Source organism: Salvelinus alpinus, chromosome 19 (assembly GCF_045679555.1).
Source record: "Salvelinus alpinus chromosome 19, SLU_Salpinus.1, whole genome shotgun sequence".
In the NCBI taxonomy this organism is placed as follows: Eukaryota; Metazoa; Chordata; class Actinopteri; order Salmoniformes; family Salmonidae; genus Salvelinus; species Salvelinus alpinus.
In genome coordinates, this window is record NC_092104.1 from 30714992 (window position 1) to 30735331 (window position 20340).

Consider the following 20340-nt stretch of genomic DNA (forward strand, 5'->3'; position numbering starts at 1 on the left):
GACTGTGGCTAAGGAGGACCAGGGTTGGTGTGACCACTGAACTAACTAAGCCTCTGGTTCTAGATCTCCCTGGGAGAGAGAGAGGAGTCACTCTGTTCACACAGGCTCTTCATCTCTCTGGAGAGGCATCACCTGAAGTGCCAATTACCTCTTAAATATACAATCACAATATCCAAGCACATTAACCTTGAGCAACACTGAGTGTGAATGTGTATGTGCCTATCCACACGTGTCTGTGTGTATAATGGAATATCTTTCATAATGAACAGCGAATACTCAAGGTGAAACTTAGGTATGATAGTCACTAAAATTGACAGTTTATTTCTTCAGGCTGTTTATTTCTTCAGGCTGTCTACAAAACAAATTAACTGTAGTCAGTGGTTTTTAAGAGATACTGATTGTTATGTGTAAAATCAAGTTAAGAGTCCCAACAGTACAAACCATGTAGGTACTATCCAACTAGTACATCTCGACATAAACTGTTAACTCACCCCGTCCGTCATCCAGATCTTTGGCGTTGCGTCCTTTGAGGGCACGGTTCCAGCTGCTTGTGTAGTCTCCTCCCCGGGCCCTCCAGTCATGGCTGTCCTTCCCAGCAGCTCCTTTCATCCATGGAGGGCCGTACCTCCTCGGGGTGGGTCTGCGGTTCTCCTTGAACACCCTTCCCATCATCCCTACCCGCCGGCCGTCTGAGGAGGCCACCCTGTTCCCCATCTCAGACGCCACCAGGGGGTCCCGGCCCCCATTGGCCCCTGTGGAGTTGTCCCCTACGAAGCCAGAGTGCAGGAACACCAGGCTCCCGGCTGTCAGGTAGAGGAGGATGAAGGAGAAGAAGCGCACGGGTTTCCTCCGGAAGTAGCGCTGAATCTTCAGCAAAGGCCTAGCCATGCTGGCTCCACCTGCCGCTCAGTCACAACGTCCCAGAGAGACACAACCATAAAGCAGCAGGACAACAACCCTAAAGCTACTGAGAGGTCCAATCACACAGGAGAGAGAGTCACAATATAAAATCTTAATCCAATTCTGGGAAGGGACAAATAATGACCTATCAGGCTAAAACATATAACAAAGGTGTGTTGGGCTCCTGTCCTGAGTGTGTGTGTGTATGGGATCTCTGCATGAGGTCTGTCCACACTCCTCGTGGAGGTGTGTGAGTGTGTGTGGAGCTGGAGAGTGTGTCTCCAGTGTGTGTCTCTCTACGTTCCCACTGAGAGAGCATCAGGAGGACAGAGAGCTGACGGTAGGGCCATGGCAGGAAAGATGAGTGGCTCAGACTGAAAGACAATCACCGAAGCAGCATTACTTCTTTCTCGCTATCGACCTCTGGCTTGTGCCTCCCCGGCTCCACAGAGGCCCTTTCCCCCGCTGTGCAGATGGAAGAGGCTTTAATTCACTCTCTGAGCTGAGATCATTGTGCCTTTGTGTGTCCATCCATTCACCGTGACGGTCTGTGAAGGAGGTCGAGGCTCGCCATCTGAAAGTATAATAAGACACATTAATCCTCTCTGTGGGCTCCTACAACACACACCACCTCCCCACCTCCTCAGCAACACAATCAAGGCAGAAGCAGTAGCAAACAGCACATTAGGGTGGATGAAAATCCTTGGGCTGTGGTTGTTGTTTTCTTCAGTTCATAAACCCAATGTGGGTGGTCCTCTGTTCCAACCAGCTCTGAGCTCTACAGGCTTCTTTATCTCTGCTGAATGAAGCTGGAATGGGAACATTGGAAGGGGAGGGGAAACAAGAGTTCTACCCTGTAGCATCTACACTGGTTCTATTTCTGTTAATCAAGGTGTTTCAGTAAGTAATAAAAAACGGCCAACAATGGAGTCTAGCAGTATAGGTAAAATCCTCTTCGTTATGGATGGTATGAGTTGCTGAATTGGAGAAAATATTTGATTGTCATTCTTCTCTCTTTCTGTTTCAGTGGTCTCAGATCAGGATCTGGCTACATTCGTTGTCTTAAATTAAAATAACTTGGAGCTGATTTCCTGGTGTGTTTATTTATTTATTTTAATTATTATTCTTTTTCCCAGAACACTTGGGGGGCCAAATTAAACCCCGGGCCGCCAGTTGGGGAACCATGCTGTAGCGCCTGACTGCCCACTCCCCAGGTCCTCTCTATCCCTGTGAAAGGCCTCTCTGTTCTGTCCAGGGCCACAGCGGTAATTGTCTGGGAGGGGATTCACACCGAGGTGGTAACAGAACACCGTCCAGAGGCCCATGGAATTTTACAGAACCCCCATGGTGACACTCGCCCCCGTGCCTTGCTGTCTGGTTCAGGACAAATCAACAAAGCACCTGTGTCACCTGAAACCCCCAGCAACCCCGAACAACCCAATCTCCCTGTCTGCATTACCCCCGTGGTGGTTTGGGTACGATCCAGGACCGTCCTGGGGGAGTGGATCACATCCAGGTGTGGATAGAAACCACAAGATTAATACCAGCAATGTGTCCAAAATGGCACCCTATTACCTTTTTAGTGCACAACCTTTGACCAGGGCCCATTAGGTCCAAAAATAGTGCAGTATAGACACACACATGTCCCAACTCTCTCCACACAGTATGAATGATAGTTCCTCAGTGACAAGGCAGGGCCTGGTTGTGTTTGACTGAAACGTTGGGGTGATGAGGTTAGTGAAATGTGAGTACATGGTCAAAGTGAAGTGCAGCTTATGTCATGCTATTGTCCTTATAAGGCATGTGTTTACACCCGATGGTTTGTGGAATTAAGGTGTAGAGGTCCGAGCAGGTTTTCGGGGTGGGGGGGTTATCTTAAAACTGGGAGCACGTCTGCTCAGATAAATGGACCTTTTGTCATGCCTGATATTGGCTTTTCATCACTGCACCTTACAGACTCAGGCCTTAATAAAACGTCTGTCTGTCTGTCTGTCTGTCTGTCTGTCTGTCTGTCTGTCTGTGGCAGAACACTCCTGTTGATGGGTGGTTGGGTAGAAAAATAAAGGGCACACATCTGATGGCAGAATGTTACAGGTCACACGCGCAAAGCACCTGTCACCTGAAGGCGGAACTAGAACGAGGCCATATTACTGCACATTCCACCATAAGTTTTACTGTTTACTCACAGGAGCATCGCTGTCAACATTGGAGTGTTACTATGGAGGGAATACTAGTCCAAAGGCCGGCAACATTGCAGTATTGAGTCGTTTCATCTTACCGTTTAAAGGCAGTGTACAGTATGCCGGTTCGTACCTAGTACATTCTCCATTCAGATTGCAAAGGCATCTATTTCCTCCTTATCGCGATTGAATGGCAAAGACAAAAAATAAATTGGGAAAATATGCACACTTACTTTCTTAAACACCATTTTACACCACCATGCTAGAGTGGCTTAAGCCTAGGAATGCTAGTCCCGGATGTTGCGTATTGCGTTTAGCCAATCAGGTCGCAGCAGTCTGTTTTTTACCCCTGGCTGAACACGGGGCGCAACTTTCACAAACTTGCACCATTGAGAGCATTCTGTCGGGCTGCATCACCGCCTGATACGGCAACTGCACCGCCGGCAACCACATGGCTCTCCAGAGAGTGGTGCGGTCAGCCCAACTCATCACTGAGGGCACACTGCCTGCCCTCCAGGACATCTACAGCACCCGGTGTCATAGGAAGTTCAAGAAGATCATCAAGGACCTCAGCCACCCGAGTCACGGCCTGTTCACCCTGCTACTATTTAGCAGACGGAGACAGTACAGATGTATCAAAGTGTCACGATCGTGTGGAGAGACGGACCAAGGCGCAGCAGAATATGAATACATCTTCTTTTATTTGAACGACGAAGATGAACACGAAACGAAACACTTACACAAACAACAAACGATCGTGAAGCTAAATAACGTAAGTGCACAGACAAGCAACAAACGTTCTACATAGACAATTACCCACAAACACCTAAAGCCTATGGCTACCTTAAATATGGCTCCCAATCAGAGACAACAATAACCAGCTGTCTCTGATTGAGAACCAAATCAGGCAACCATAGACTTTCCTAAACAACTACACTCAACCATAGACAATTCTAAACACCTACACTGAACACAACCCCATCTACTCTATGAAACCCCCTCAACCATACAAACCACACTAGACAATACAAAAACACATACTAACCCATGTCACACCCTGACCTAACTAAAATACTAATGAAAACAAAGATAACTAAGGCCAGGGTGTGACATAACCCCCCCCTTAAGGTGCGAACTCCGGACGCACCAGCATAAAGTCTATGGGAGGGTTTGGGTGGGCGTCTGTCCATGGTGGCGGCTCTGGTACTGGTCGTGGTCCCCACCCCACCATAGTCACTACCCGCTTTCGTAGCCTCCTCCAAATGTCCACCCTCCAACTTAACCCCACTGGATTCAGGGGCAGCACCGGACTAAGTGGCAGCACCGGACTAAGAGGCAGCACCGGACTAAGGGGCAGCACCGGACTAAGGGGCAGCACCGGGATAAGGGGCAGCACCGGACTAAGGGGCAGCCCCGGACTAAGGGGCAGCCCCGGACTAAGGGGCAGCACCGGACTAAGGGGCAGCACCGGACTAAATGCCGGATCCTGGCTGGACAGCTCTGGCGGATCCTGGCTGGACGGCTCTGGCGGATCCTGGCTGGCTGACGGATCTGGCTGCTCATGGCTGGCTGACGGATCTGGCTGCTCATGGCTGGCTGACGGATCTGGCTGCTCATGGCTGGCTGACGGATCTGGCTGCTCATGGCTGGCTGACGGATCTGGCTGCTCATGGCTGGCTGACGGATCTGGCTGCTCATGGCTGGCTGACGGATCTGGCTGCTCATGGCTGGCTGACGGATCTGGCTGCTCATGGCTGGCTGACGGATCTGGCTGCTCATGGCTGGCTGACGGATCTGGCTGCTCATGGCTGGCTGACGGATCTGGCAGATCCTGTCTGGTTGGCGGCTCTGGCAGATCCTGTCTGGTTGGCGGCTCTGGCAGATCCTGTCTGGTTGGCGGCTCTGGCAGATCCTGTCTGGTTGGCGGCTCTGGCAGATCCTGTCTGGTTGGCGGCTCTGGCAGATCCTGTCTGGTTGGCGGCTCTGGCAGATCCTGTCTGGTTGGCGGCTCTAGCGGCTCCTGACTGACGAACGGCTCTGACGGCTCGGGACAGACGGGCGGCTCTAATGGCTCGGGACAGACGGATGGCTCAGATGGCGCTGGGGAGACGGATGGCTCAGATGGCGCTGGGGAGACGGATGGCTCAGATGGCGCTGGGGAGACGGATGGCTCAGATGGCGCTGGGGAGACGGATGGCTCAGATGGCGTTGGGGAGACGGATGGCTCAGATGGCGCTGGGGAGACGGATGGCTCAGATGGTGCTGGGGAGACGGATGGCTCAGATGGCGCTGGGGAGACGGATGGCTCTGGCCGTATGAGGCGCACTGTAGGCCTGGTGCGTGGTGCCGGAACTGGTGGTACCGGGCTGGGGACACGCATCTCAAGGCTAGTGCGGGGAGAAGGAACAGGGCATACTGGACCCTGGAGACGCACATTAGGCCTAGTGCGTGGTGCCGGCACTGGTGGTACCGGGCTGGGAACACGCACTTCAAGGCTAGTGCGGGGAGCAGCAACAGGATGCACAGGACTCTGGAGACGCACAGGAGGCTTGGTGCGTGGCGTAGGCACTGGTGGTAATGGGCTGGAGACACGCACCATTTGACGAGTGCGTGGAGGAGGAACAGGGCTCTGGAGACACACTGGAAGCCTGGTGCGTGGTGTAGGCACTGGTGGAACTGGACTGGGGCGGGGAGGTGGCGCCGGAAATACCGGACCGTGCAGGCGTACTGGCTCCCTTGAGCATTGAGCCTGCCCAACCTTACCTGGTTGAATGCTCCCCGTCGCCCGACCAGTGCGGGGAGGTGGAATAACCCGCACCGGGCTATGTAGGCGAACCGGGGACACCATGCGTAAGGCTGGTGCCATGTAAGCCGGCCCGAGGAGACGCACTGGTGGCCAGATAGGTAGAGCCGGCTTCATGGCACTTGGCTCAATGCTCAATCTAGCCCTACCAGTGCGGGGAGGTGGAATAACCCGCACTGGGCTATGCACACGTACAGGAGACACCGTGCGCTCTACTGCGTAACACGGTGTCTGCCCGTACTCCCGCTCTCCACGTTTAGCCTGGGAAGTGGGCGCAGGTCTCCTACCTGCCCTCGGCCCACTACCTCCTAGCCCCCCCAAGAAATTTTTGGGTAGTACTCACGGGCTTCCAGCCTTGCCTCCGTGCTGCCTCCTCATATCGCCGCCTCTCTGCTTTCGCTGCCTCCAGCTCAGCTTTGGGACGGCGATATTCTCCAGGTTGAGCCCAAGGTCCCTTTCCATCCAATATCTCCTCCCATGTCCAAGAATCCTTGATGCCTTGCTCCTGTTGCCGCTTGTCACGCTGCTTGATCCTGTGGTGGGTAATTCTGTCACGATCGTGTGGAGAGACGGACCAAGGCGCAGCGGAATATGAATACATCTTCTTTTATTTGAACGACGAAGATGAACACGAAACGAAACACTTACAAACAACAAACGATCGTGAAGCTAAATAACGTAAGTGCACAGACAAGCAACAAACGTTCTACATAGACAATTACCCACAAACACCTAAAGCCTATGGCTACCTTAAATATGGCTCCCAATCAGAGACAACAATAACCAGCTGTCTCTGATTGAGAACCAAATCAGGCAACCATAGACTTTCCTAAACAACTACACTCAACCATAGACAATTCTAAACACCTACACTGAACACAACCCCATCTACTCTATGAAACCCCCTCAACCATACAAACCACACTAGACAATACAAAAACACATACTAACCCATGTCACACCCTGACCTAACTAAAATACTAATGAAAACAAAGATAACTAAGGCCAGGGTGTGACACAAAGCCAGGACCGAGACACTGAAAAACTGTTTCTATCTCTGTACCATCAGACTGAACATCCATCACTAGCCGGCTGTCACCCGGTAATCTGCCCGGCACCTTAGAGACTGCTGCCTCATGTATACAGAGATATTGAACACTGGTCACTTTAACAATGTTTACATATTGTTTTTTTACCCACTTTATATGTATTTACTGTATTTTAGTCACTCATGGCTCATCCTATATAACTACTGCTGTACACACCTTTTCTATTCATGTACTCTCCATACTGTCTATACACACCATTTATGTATATATTTATATTCCGGACTCTGACATTGCTCTGACATATTTCTTATATTTTTGGGATTGTGTGTATTGTTATTGTATTGATAGATATTGCTGCACGGTTGGAGCTAGAAACCTATGCAATTCGCTGCAACTGCAATAACATCTGCAAATCTGTGTACGCAACCAGTAAACTTTGATTTGATTTGAAATGGCAAAAATAGGAGAGGTTAAGCCATAATTATGGCTGTAGTAACTAGTGACGACGAAGTGTCATCAAACAGTTAACCAGGAAATTCTGGACTGGATCACAAACTAAACCGGGAAGTGAAACATTTTAAATGCTTTTACTGGACTGTTGAAGGACCGATATTGCTGGCTTTTAATCTCACTCCTTTTTAATGTACCGGCTATACACGGCTCACTGCTTTTAAACAGTGGACACGTATTTTTGAAAGTTTGGACAACTGCTTTTAAAGTATTGACAACTGATGTTGAAGATTGGCTTATTACTGCTGTCTATTGATTTGAAGAGGTGATTATCATGACGGCAACAATTCCTCAACCTTGTGAGCAAACAGTTGAGACCAGAGAAGGCTGCTGGGAGGAGCTATAGGAGGACGGGCTCATTGTAATGGCTGGAATGAAATAAATGGATTGGTATCAAACACACATATGTTTGACTTCGTTCCATTTATACTATTCCAGCAATTGCAATGAGCCCATCCTCCTATTGCTCCTCCCACCAGCCTCCTCTGGTTGAGACATATTTACTGTTCCCTGTTTTTTTGTGCCTCAGGACCATTTGAAAGAGCCGGATCTGGGCTCTATCTACTAGAAGGAGCAGGAGTAAAAGAAGGATTGGAGTGGACTGGGCAGGCTGCCCAATTTCACCCACCCTTTAAAACATGAGAAACAATTTTTTCCTTTTGTGGAATTGATTTCACCCTAACCCCTTTATATGGGTGGCCTACAGAATGTTTTATACATTTTCCAATCTACCTACTTTTTTATTAAATCTTGCCTCCTTGTGTTTTATGGTTACTCTGGGTCCCAACTGGTCACTACAACTTTTAAATGTTACTTTACTGTGCTTGTTTTCTATTAAAATGGTCTAAAAGAAACAAAAATAGATTCTTAGCAAAGAGACATTTCTCAAGCAATAATTTTGCTAGGACTGTCTGGGAGTGGTCTGAGTTTAGTTTAGTTTATTAGGATTCCCATTAACTACTGCACATGCAGCAGCTACTCTTCCTGGGGTCCACATAAAACATACAATACATGACAAAGTACAGAACAGTTATAGACATTAATAAAATAAATACATTTTTTTTTTTAAATAAGACAAAAATAGTATTTACACACTATTCATATACACATATTCATTCTTATATACAGTACAGTTAAAGTAGATCTTTAGAAAGAGGAGAGATGCTGTGATACAATAGTTTTTTAAAGCTAAACTTGCTTTTTGCCTGAGTAACCTCTGGTGGCAGAGCATTCCACAATGACATGGCTCTATACATAACTGAGTGACACATGAAATGTGTTTTTGGTTTGGGTACCATGAAGAAACCCATAGTGGCATGTCTGGTGGGGTATGTATATCTGTTTGAAATGTATTGGTCTATTGAGTCATTTATCACCTTGTGATGTCACCAGGCAGTCCAAAACTCCATCCCACCAAAACAGCCTGAAATTTCAGGGGGTCTTTTCAAACCGCTCTTACACTAAAAGGGCATTATCATAATTTTCACAATTTCATAGTATTAATCCAAACTCTTAGTGTGGAAGTACAGTATATATAAAACACATAGCAAATCATGTTTTTGATCGCACTGGGGCTTTAAGGGTACTGGTGCTCCAAACCTCCACCAGGTGCCGTAGTCGGGTACTTTATGACACACACACAGACACACAGACAATCACCCTATTAATTATTTATAAGCATGTCATGGAAAAAATGAAATTGAACTTCAAACTTCACTTGATAAGAGCATTTCTAAATTTCCAAGGTCAAATTATTTTATTAAGAGTGGTCACTGACTTCAAAAGTAGACATTGAAACAGATTTTGGATGGCTTCGACAGTGGGCTCTATTTTAACAAACCTAACGCAATGTTAAATCTTAGTGCTGGCAGTAGTGTTATATGTTCGGGGGGGGGTGTTAGAAATATATTTGCTGTTTTCAGAAATGTAATTATTGGCACAGTAGCTGGCGGTGGTGCAAAACGGATGGGTTTTTATTAATAAACATGTTTTGGTGTGTAGAGGCTTGGCCCCTCACTGGCCAATCAGAACGTGCTCCATAGCTAAATATGTGTTTTGTGTATTTATGGCCTTTTATGTATTGCACTGTCATCGACTTCAATTAGAATGTTAGTCCATTATAGCCTAGTTCGTTAAATAGCCTCCCCATATTTGCTAAATATGTTGAACATTTTTGCAGTCCACATTGTTCTAATTGTATTGCTTCCATATGAAAATACATTGTTAAATGTAGGCTATAACATTTGCACTGATATAGGGGTTAGGCCTGTAAATTGCAGTCTGTCTAAATACAGTTACAGGCACCACAATTGCTGGATAAAGATCCAATGTAAAGAGAAAGGGGGAATGTCCACTCCCCGTTATACTGCTCACAGATGTAAACATCATGGAACCATCTTACAGATCATATTTGCCCTTCTCCAGAAATAGCAGATGAAATTGCATTGCATTCGAGCCATGTACTTTCTCACCAGAAACACATGGATGTTGAGTCTTTCTAATAAGTTAGATTTTTTATTAAATTAAATGAAAAACAACCAATCTGCTTTACTAACAACAATATTTCTAAATAGGATTGGGTCAGAAGCATTATATCATAAATCCAGTGGGGGCTGTTGAGGGGAGAACGGCTCATAATAATGTCTGGAATGGAGCAAATGGAATGGCATCAAAACATGTTTGATGTGTTTGATACCCTTCCATGAATTCCGCTCCAGCCATTACCACGAGCCGTCCTCCCCAATTACCTCCTGTGCATAAATCGCTTCTCTTGTTCCATGGTACTGTGTGCACATGTACTGTAGGCCTCAATGTCTTTATGTATACAAAATACTAGACTCTTGTCAATTGTATCGCTGCCTATGTGCGAGGCGGATAAAATTAAAAACATTTATCTGCTGTTGATATGGTATTATAGGATGGGATAGTTTGGAGGAACACACTTTTTTATTAATTGGATGAGGGGCGCTCTTTGAAAATGGTGATGGATAGCCTACTCTGAAACAAGCGAAATGAAGTATAAGGTATGGGAATAATGAAAGAATCCAGGCTGTATCACATCCTGCCGTGATTGGGAGTCCCATGGGGTGGTGCACAATTGGCCCAGCGTCGTCCGGGTTTGGCAGGGGTAGGCCGTCATTGTAAATAAGAATTTGTTCTTAACTGACTTGCCTAGTTAGATAAAGGTTAAAGAAAATAAAATACATTTTCAAAAGCATGAGGGCAGAAAAACCCAAACAAATATTGTTTAGGGTCCGCTAAAGGCTGCGCTTCTCCTCTCAAAATCCATGCCATTATCAACTGCGTTATCTTTTTCTGTGTCTTAAAACTTCCCATTAGCGCTGCATGAAATTGTCACTTTTGCACTTGTTTTTAATTAAGGACAAACCAAAAATATTGCAACCCCTCCCACCTCAGCGCAAGTGATCTGATGTTAGACAGATAAATTGCCGGGCCTGGCATTAGGGCTGGAAAATGCCAGTGCGCCAGTTTTTACATGACGAAATTACAAACTAACGTGCGTTTGACACTTGCGCCTCCTTAGCGCCAGCCGAAAGTAGAGCACAGTGAGACAGAAGAGATAGGAGGGGGCAGAGAGCGACAGGTGTCCTCATTCTGTTTACAATTACAATGTTTATATGAGCTATAAGAGGCCCTTGTTGCTGCACTCTCTGAACCTCCTCAAGTATTATCCAGAAATGGTTCAGAAAAATGGGAGCATGACTTTTTGTGGAGAGCAGTTGAGGAGGTTAGGGGAGGAGAGAGGGGAAGGGGGTAGTGGTGAGAGTGGCGAATCTGTCAGCCAAGTCATGGCTGAGCTATCAGTCATACAGGATGGGCGCTAGCCCTCTGATTGGCCATTAATTCACATTCATATTAAATGAGCCAGCAAATATTTAATCAGAGCGGATTCTTGGAGGAGAAATGTCAGAGTTAATCGTTGAGCTCAGCGCGTGCAGTGGACCATGGCGCTGCAGGACACTCCATAAATATACTTCATATCTGCCCTGGGACTCATTGAGCACTAGGCACAGAGCCATCCTGCAGTGTGGCGGCAGTCCCCTCCCTCTGTGACACCTCACTCAGGGAACAAATCTACTGGGACCACCTGCCCTGACCACTGGCCTGTCTGTCCTACCCTGTCCTACCCAGTCCTACTTTGCCGGCTTTCTGACAGCTCTGTCACAACCTTATTATATATCTTCCCCATATGACACTCAGTTACCAATCTCATATAGCTTCCCCACTGTGCAGATACGAAATGGATTGGAATGACTGGATGGATTCAGTTTTCTTCCACTAGGTTTTAGAGAATGTGTATTGGGTTTTAGAGAATGTGTATTGGGTTTTAGAGAATGTGTATTGGGTTTTAGAGAATGTGTATTGGGTTTTAGAGAATGTGTATTGGGTTTTAGAGAATGTGTATTAGGTTTTAGAGAATGTGTATTGGGTTTTAGAGAAGGTGTATTGGGTTTTAGAGAATGTGTATTGGGTTTTAGAGAATGTGTATTGGGTTTTAGAGAAGGTGTATTGGGTTTAGAGAATGTGTATTGGGTTTTAGAGAACGTGTATTGGGTTTTAGAGAACGTGTATTGGGTTTTAGAGAACGTGTATTAGGTTTTAGAGAACATGTATTAGGTTTTAGAGAATGTGTATTGGGTTTTAGAGAACGTGTATTGGGTTTTAGAGAACGTGTATTAGGTTTTAGAGAACATGTATTAGGTTTTAGAGACAGGATTGGGTCTTAGAGACATTGTATTGGGTTTTAGAGACAGGATTGGGTCTTAGAGACATTGGATTGGGTCTTAGAGACATTGGATTGGGTCTTAGAGACAGGATTGGGTTTTAGAGATAGTAGCTCGAGTGGCAGTGTGAGCATTGTTTGTAGAGGAGTGCAGTGGTTAAAGCTGTTAAAGAAGGCAAGGGAGAGAGAAAGGCAGTAGCAGCCTGAAGAGTGTTTGTCTTTTGGAGAGGTGGCTGAGTTAGTCCTGTTTAAATGCCATGTATTTGGCCCCAGATGAGGATAATACAGACCACTTATATATAATTCAATTGGAACTACTTATCAAATCTGTTTTCATTCATTATCCTTATTTGTCTATGTAAGGTTATTGGATTATCTTTCGTTTAAACCACGTACAGAGAGACCTTTCTCTATATATTATTTTCATGATTTCATGCATCATGAAGGGACAGTCCCACATTGTTCCCATAAATGTCTTTAAAAAATTATCATGTTCCAATGCCAAGAAAACTAATTATGTGGAAATGTCCTAGTAAGGAATGACATTCTGATGAGAGGGAATTGGAGAGCTGTGTTGTGCAGTACATCAATAAAATAAAACAAATCAGTCCCAGAAAATAACATTCTCCCATGGTCAAACAACTACGACATGAAACATGTGGTTTGGCTTGGACCAATTTCCGATATTTTGTATTTTCTTTGCCAAGAACCCTATTCCACTCCTGAATTCTTGGGAAACATGGAGAGGTTCTTAAACAGTTAGACCAAGGCTGCATCTCAAATGGCACCTTAAAGGCAACTCACTCCTATGGGCCCTTGTCAAAAGCAGTGCACAATATACTGTAGGGAGGGAATAGGGTGCATTTTTAGAAACAGTTGACAACAGCTGAGATGTAATTATTTTAATCGATCCTCTCCCTTGTTTGTGTTGGGCTTGGCTGTGACTGCTTTCCTCTCTCATGAGATTGTGGTCTACAGCAGAGATAACAGCATAATAACATGGCTGAGCAGGGGCTGATGAGAGAACTGTGTGGACTGTGTGGGGCTGACGAGAGGACAGTGTGGGGCTGACAAGGGGCCAGTGTGGGCCTGACAAGGGGCCAGTGTGGGCCTGACGAGAGGACTGTGGGCCTGACGAGAGGACTGTGGGCCTGACGAGAGGACTGTGTCAGGCTGGCGAGAGAACTGTGTGGGGCTGACGAGAGAACTGTGTGGGGCTGACGAGAGAACTGTGTGGTGCTGACGAGAGGACTGTGTCAGGCTGGCGAGAGCACTGTGTGGGGCTGACGAGAGAACTGTGTGGTGCTGACGAGAGGACTGTGTTGGCCAAACGAGTGTACTATGTGGGGCTGACAAGGGACAGTGTGACGAGAGTACTGTGTCGGCCTAACGAGTGGACTTTGTGAGGCTGACGAGAGGACTGTGTGGGGCTGACGAGAGGACAGTGTGGGGCTGACAAGGGGCCATTGTGGGCCTGACAAGGGGCCAGTGTCGGCCTGACGAGAGGACTGTGTGCCTGACGAGATAACTGTGTGGGGCTGACGAGAGAACTGTGTGGTGCTGACGAGAGGACTGTATTGGCCAAACGAGTGTACTATGTGGGGCTGACAAGGGGCAGTGTGACGAGAGAACTGTGTCGGCCTAACGAGTGTTCTATGTCAGGCTGACAAGGGGCAGTGTGACGAGAGGACTGTGTCGGCCTAACGAGTGGCCTGTGTGGGCCTGATGAGAGGACTGTGTGGGGCTGACGAGAGGACTGTGCGGGCCTGACGAGAGGACTGTGTGGGCCTGACGAGAGGACTGTGTGCCTGACGAGAGGACTGTGTCAGGCTGGCGAGAGAATTGTGTGGGGCTGACGAGAGAACTGTGTGGTGCTGACGAGAGGACTGTGTTGGCCAAACGAGTGTACTATGTGGGGCTGACAAGGGGCAGTGTGACGAGAGAACTGTGTCGGCCTAACGAGTGTACTATGTCGGGCTGACAAGGGGCAGTGTGACGAGAGAACTGTGTCGGCCTAACGAGTGTACAATGTGGGGCTGACGAGAGGACTGTGTGGGGCTGAAGAGAGGACTGTGTGGGGCTGAAGAGAGGACTGTGTGGGGCTGACGAGAGGACTGTGCGGGGCTGACGAGAGGACTGTTTAGGCCTGATGAGAGGACTGTGTGGGCCTAACGAGAGGACTGTGCGGGCCTGACGAAAGGACTGTGGAGCCTGACGAGAGGACTATGCGGGCCTGACGAGAGGACTGTGCGGGCCTGACGAGAGGACTGTGTGGGCCTGACGAGAGGACTGTGTGCCTGACGAGAAGACTGTGTTGGCCAAACGAGAGTATTATGTGGGGCTGACAAGGGGCAGTGTGACGAGAGGACTGTGTTGGCCAAACGAGTGTACTATGTCGGGCTGACAAGGGGCAGTGTGACGAGAGGACTGTGTTGGCCAAACGAGAGTATTATGTGGGGCTGACAAGGGGCAGTGTGACGAGAGGACTGTGTTGGCCAAACGAGTGTACTATGTGGGGCTGACAAGGGGCAGTGTGACGATAGAACTGTGTCGGCCTAAGGAGTGTACTATGTCGGGCTGACAAGGGGCAGTGTGACGAGAGGACTGTGTCGGCCTAAAGAGTGGACTATGTGGGGCTGACGAGAGGACTGTACGGGCCTGACGAGAGGACTGTGTGGGCCTGACGAGAGGACTGTGTGCCTGACGAGAGGACTGTGTTGGCCAAACGAGTGTACTATGTGGGGCTGACAGGGGCAGTGTGACGAGAGGGCTGTGTCGGCCTAACGAGTGTACTATGTTGGGCTGACAAGGGGCAGTGTGACGAGAGGACTGTGTCGGCCTAACGAGAGGACTGTGTTGGCCAAACGAGTGTACTATGTGGGGCTGACAGGGGCAGTGTGACGAGAGGGCTGTGTCGGCCTAACGAGTGTACTATGTTGGGCTGACAAGGGGCAGTGTGACGAGAGAACTGTGTCGGCCTAACGAGATGACTGTGTGGGGCTGACGAGAGGACTGTGTGGGGCTCACGAGAGGACTGTGTGGGGCTGACGAGAGGACAGTGTGGGCTTGACGAGAGGACTGTGTGGCTGGCTGTAGTTGGGTATAGTGTCTAACACTAGCTGTAGTAGGGTACAGTGTCTAACACTAGCTGTAGTAGGGTACAGTGTCTAACACTAGCTGTAGTAGGGTACAGTGTCTAACACTAGCTGTAGTAGGGTACAGTGTCTAACACTAGCTGTAGTAGGGTACAGTGTCTAACACTAGCTGTAGTAGGGTACAGTGTCTAACACTAGCTGTAGTAGGGTACAGTGTCTAACACTAGCTGTAGTAGGGTACAGTGTCTAACACTAGCTGTAGTAGGGTACAGTGTCTAACACTAGCTGTAGTAGGGTACAGTGTCTAACACTAGCTGTAGTAGGGTACAGTGTCTAACACTAGCTGTAGTTGGGTACAGTGTCTAACACTAGCTGTAGTTGGGTACAGTGTCTAACACTAGCTGTAGTAGGGTACAGTGTCTAACACTAGCTGTAGTTGGGTACAGTGTCTAACACTAGCTGTAGTAGGGTACAGTGTCTAACACTAGCTGTAGTTGGGTACAGTGTCTAACACTAGCTGTAGTAGGGTACAGTGTCTAACACTAGCTGTAGTAGGGTACAGTGTCTAACACTAGCTGTAGTAGGGTACAGTGTCTAACACTAGCTGTAGTAGGGTACAGTGTCTAACACTAGCTGTAGTAGGGTACAGTGTCTAACACTAGCTGTAGTAGGGTACAGTGTCCAACACTAGCTGTAGTAGGGTACAGTGTCTAACACTAGCTGTAGTAGGGTACAGTGTCTAACACTAGCTGTAGTAGGGTACAGTGTCTAACACTAGCTGTAGTAGGGTACAGTGTCTAACACTAGCTGTAGTAGGGTACAGTGTCCAACACTAGCTGTAGTAGGGTACAGTGTCTAACACTAGCTGTAGTAGGGTACAGTGTCTAACACTAGCTGTAGTAGGGTACAGTGTCTAACACTAGCTGTAGTAGGGTACAGTGTCTAACACTAGCTGTAGTAGGGTACAGTGTCTAACACTAGCTGTAGTAGGGTACAGTGTCTAACACTAGCTGTAGTAGGGTACAGTGTCTAACACTAGCTGTAGTAGGGTACAGTGTCTAACACTAGCTGTAGTTGGGTACAGTGTCTAACACTAGCTGTAGTAGGGTACAGTGTCTCGCACTAGCTGTAGTTGGGTACAGTGTCTAACACTAGCTGTAGTAGGGTACAGTGTCTAACACTAGCTGTAGTAGGGTACAGTGTCTAACACTAGCTGTAGTTGGGTACAGTGTCTAACACTAGCTGTAGTAGGGTACAGTGTCTAACACTAGCTGTAGTAGGGTACAGTGTCTAACACTAGCTGTAGTAGGGTACAGTGTCTAACACTAGCTGTAGTTGGGTACAGTGTCTAACACTAGCTGTAGTTGGGTACAGTGTCTAACACTAGCTGTAGTAGGGTACAGTGTCTAACACTAGCTGTAGTAGGGTACAGTGTCTCGCACTAGCTGTAGTAGGGTACAGTGTCTAACACTAGCTGTAGTAGGGTACAGTGTCTCGCACTAGCTGTAGTTGGGTACAGTGTCTAACACTAGCTGTAGTAGGGTACAGTGTCTAACACTAGCTGTAGTAGGGTACAGTGTCTAACACTAGCTGTAGTAGGGTACAGTGTCTAACACTAGCTGTAGTTGGGTACAGTGTCTAACACTAGCCGTAGTAGGGTACAGTGTCTAACACTAGCTGTAGTAGGGTACAGTGTCTAACACTAGCTGTAGTAGGGTACAGTGTCTAACACTAGCTGTAGTAGGGTACAGTGTCTCGCACTAGCTGTAGTAGGGTACAGTATCTAACACTAGCTGTAGTAGGGTACAGTGTCTAACACTAGCTGTAGTAGGGTACAGTGTCTAACACTAGCTGTAGTAGGGTACAGTGTCTAACACTAGCTGTAGTAGGGTACAGTGTCTAACACTAGCTGTAGTAGGGTACAGGGTCTAACACTAGCTGTAGTAGGGTACAGAGTCTAACACTAGCTGTAGTAGGGTACAGTGTCTAACACTAGCTGTAGTAGGGTACAGTGTCTAACACTAGCTGTAGTTGGGTACAGTGTCTAACACTAGCTGTAGTAGGGTACAGTGTCTCGCACTAGCTGTAGTAGGGTACAGTGTCTAACACTAGCTGTAGTAGGGTACAGTGTCTAACACTAGCTGTAGTAGGGTACAGTGTCTAACACTAGCTGTAGTAGGGTACAGTGTCTAACACTAGCTGTAGTTGGGTACAGTGTCTCGCACTAGCTGTAGTAGGGTACAGTGTCTAACACTAGCTGTAGTAGGGTACAGTGTCTAACACTAGCTGTAGTAGGGTACAGTGTCTAACACTAGCTGTAGTAGGGTACAGTATCTAACACTAGCTGTAGTAGGGTACAGTGTCTAACACTAGCTGTAGTAGGGTACAGTGTCTAACACTAGCTGTAGTTGGGTACAGTGTCTAACACTAGCTGTAGTAGGGTACAGTGTCTAACACTAGCTGTAGTAGGGTACAGTGTCTAACACTAGCTGTAGTAGGGTACAGTGTCTAACACTAGCTGTAGTAGGGTACAGTGTCTCGCACTAGCTGTAGTAGGGTACAGTGTCTAACACTAGCTGTAGTAGGGTACAGTGTCTAACACTAGCTGTAGTAGGGTACAGTGTCTAACACTAGCTGTAGTAGGGTACAGTGTCTAACACTAGCTGTAGTTGGGTACAGTGTCTAACACTAGCTGTAGTAGGGTACAGTGTCTAACACTAGCTGTAGTAGAGTACAGTGTCTAACACTAGCTGTAGTAGGGTACAGTGTCTAACACTAGCTGTAGTAGGGTACAGTGTCCAACACTAGCTGTAGTAGGGTACAGTGTCTAACACTAGCTGTAGTTGGGTACAGTGTCTAACACTAGCTGTAGTAGGGTACAGTGTCTAACACTAGCTGTAGTAGGGTACAGTGTCTAACACTAGCTGTAGTAGGGTACAGTGTCTAACACTAGCTGTAGTAGGGTACAGTGTCTAACACTAGCTGTAGTTGGGTACAGTGTCTAACACTAGCTGTAGTAGGGTACAGTGTCTAACACTAGCTGTAGTAGGGTACAGTGTCTAACACTAGCTGTAGTAGGGTACAGTGTCTAACACTAGCTGTAGTAGGGTACAGTGTCTAACACTAGCTGTAGTAGGGTACAGTGTCTAACACTAGCTGTAGTAGGGTACAGTGTCTAACACTAGCTGTAGTAGGGTACAGTGTCTAACACTAGCTGTAGTAGGGTACAGTGTCTAACACTAGCTGTAGTAGGGTACAGTGTCTAACACTAGCTGTAGTTGGGTACAGTGTCTAACACTAGCTGTAGTAGGGTACAGTGTCTAACACTAGCTGTAGTAGGGTACAGTGTCTAACACTAGCTGTAGTAGGGTACAGTGTCTAACACTAGCTGTAGTATGGTACAGTGTCTAACACTAGCTGTAGTAGGGTACAGTGTCTAACACTAGCTGTAGTAGGGTACAGTGTCTAACACTAGCTGTAGTAGGGTACAGTGTCTAACACTAGCTGTAGTAGGGTACAGTGTCTAACACTAGCTGTAGTAGGGTACAGTGTCTAACACTAGCTGTAGTTGGGTACAGTGTCTAACACTAGCTGTAGTAGGGTACAGTGTCTAACACTAGCTGTAGTAGGGTACAGTGTCTAACACTAGCTGTAGTAGGGTACAGTGTCTAACACTAGCTGTAGTAGGGTACAGTGTCTAACACTAGCTGTAGTAGGGTACAGTGTCTAACACTAGCTGTAGTTGGGTACAGTGTCTAACACTAGCTGTAGTAGGGTACAGTGTCTAACACTAGCTGTAGTAGGGTACAGTGTCTAACACTAGCTGTAGTAGGGTACAGTGTCTAACACTAGCTGTAGTAGGGTACAGTGTCTAACACTAGCTGTAGTAGGGTACAGTGTCTAACACTAGCTGTAGTAGGGTACAGTGTCTAACACTAGCTGTAGTAGGGTACAGTGTCTAACACTAGCTGTAGTAGGGTACAGTGTCTAACACTAGCTGTAGTAGGGTACAGTGTCTAACACTAGCTGTAGTTGGGTACAGTGTCTAACACTAGCTGTAGTTGGGTACAGTGTCTAACACTAGCTGTAGTAGGGTACAGTGTCTAACACTAGCTGTAGTAGGGTACAGTGTCTAACACTAGCTGTAGTAGGGTACAGTGTCTAACACTAGCTGTAGTAGGGTACAGTGTCTAACACTAGCTGTAGTTGGGTACAGTGTCTAACACTAGCTGTAGTAGGGTACAGTGTCTAACACTAGCTGTAGTAGGGTACAGTGTCTAACACTAGCTGTAGTAGGGTACAGTGTCTAACACTAGCTGTAGTAGGGTACAGTGTCTAACACTAGCTGTAGTAGGGTACAGTGTCTAACACTAGCTGTAGTAGGGTACAGTGTCTAACACTAGCTGTAGTAGGGTACAGTGTCTAACACTAGCTGTAGTAGGGTACAGTGTCTAACACTAGCTGTAGTTGGGTACAGTGTCTAACACTAGCTGTAGTAGGGTACAGTGTCTAACACTAGCTGTAGTTGGGTACAGTGTCTAACACTAGCTGTAGTAGGGTACAGTGTCTAACACTAGCTGTAGTTGGGTACAGTGTCTAACACTAGCTGTAGTAGGGTACAGTGTCTAACACTAGCTGTAGTAGGGTACAGTGTCTAACACTAGCTGTAGTAGGGTACAGTGTCTAACACTAGCTGTAGTAGGGTACAGTGTCTAACACTAGCTGTAGTAGGGTACAGTGTCTAACACTAGCTGTAGTAGGGTACAGTGTCCAACACTAGCTGTAGTAGGGTACAGTGTCTAACACTAGCTGTAGTAGGGTACAGTGTCTAACACTAGCTGTAGTAGGGTACAGTGTCTAACACTAGCTGTAGTAGGGTACAGTGTCTAACACTAGCTGTAGTAGGGTACAGTGTCCAACACTAGCTGTAGTAGGGTACAGTGTCTAACACTAGCTGTAGTAGGGTACAGTGTCTAACACTAGCTGTAGTAGGGTACAGTGTCTAACACTAGCTGTAGTAGGGTACAGTGTCTAACACTAGCTGTAGTAGGGTACAGTG

The 20340-nt window shown here is 47.2% G+C and overlaps 1 protein-coding gene across 3 annotated transcripts in view; it reads right to left on the bottom strand.

The window, feature by feature from the left end:
• LOC139545318 (sialate:O-sulfotransferase 2-like) overlaps positions 1-20340 on the bottom strand; it is a 97363-nt gene that overhangs the window by 52362 nt on the left and 24661 nt on the right. For all 3 annotated transcript variants that reach the window (XM_071352950.1, XM_071352949.1, XM_071352948.1), the window contains one exon: positions 492-1474. In XM_071352950.1, the coding sequence (XP_071209051.1) occupies positions 492-888 (397 nt within the window). In that variant the 5' untranslated portion in view covers positions 889-1474. The remainder of the gene's footprint in view (positions 1-491; positions 1475-20340) is intronic.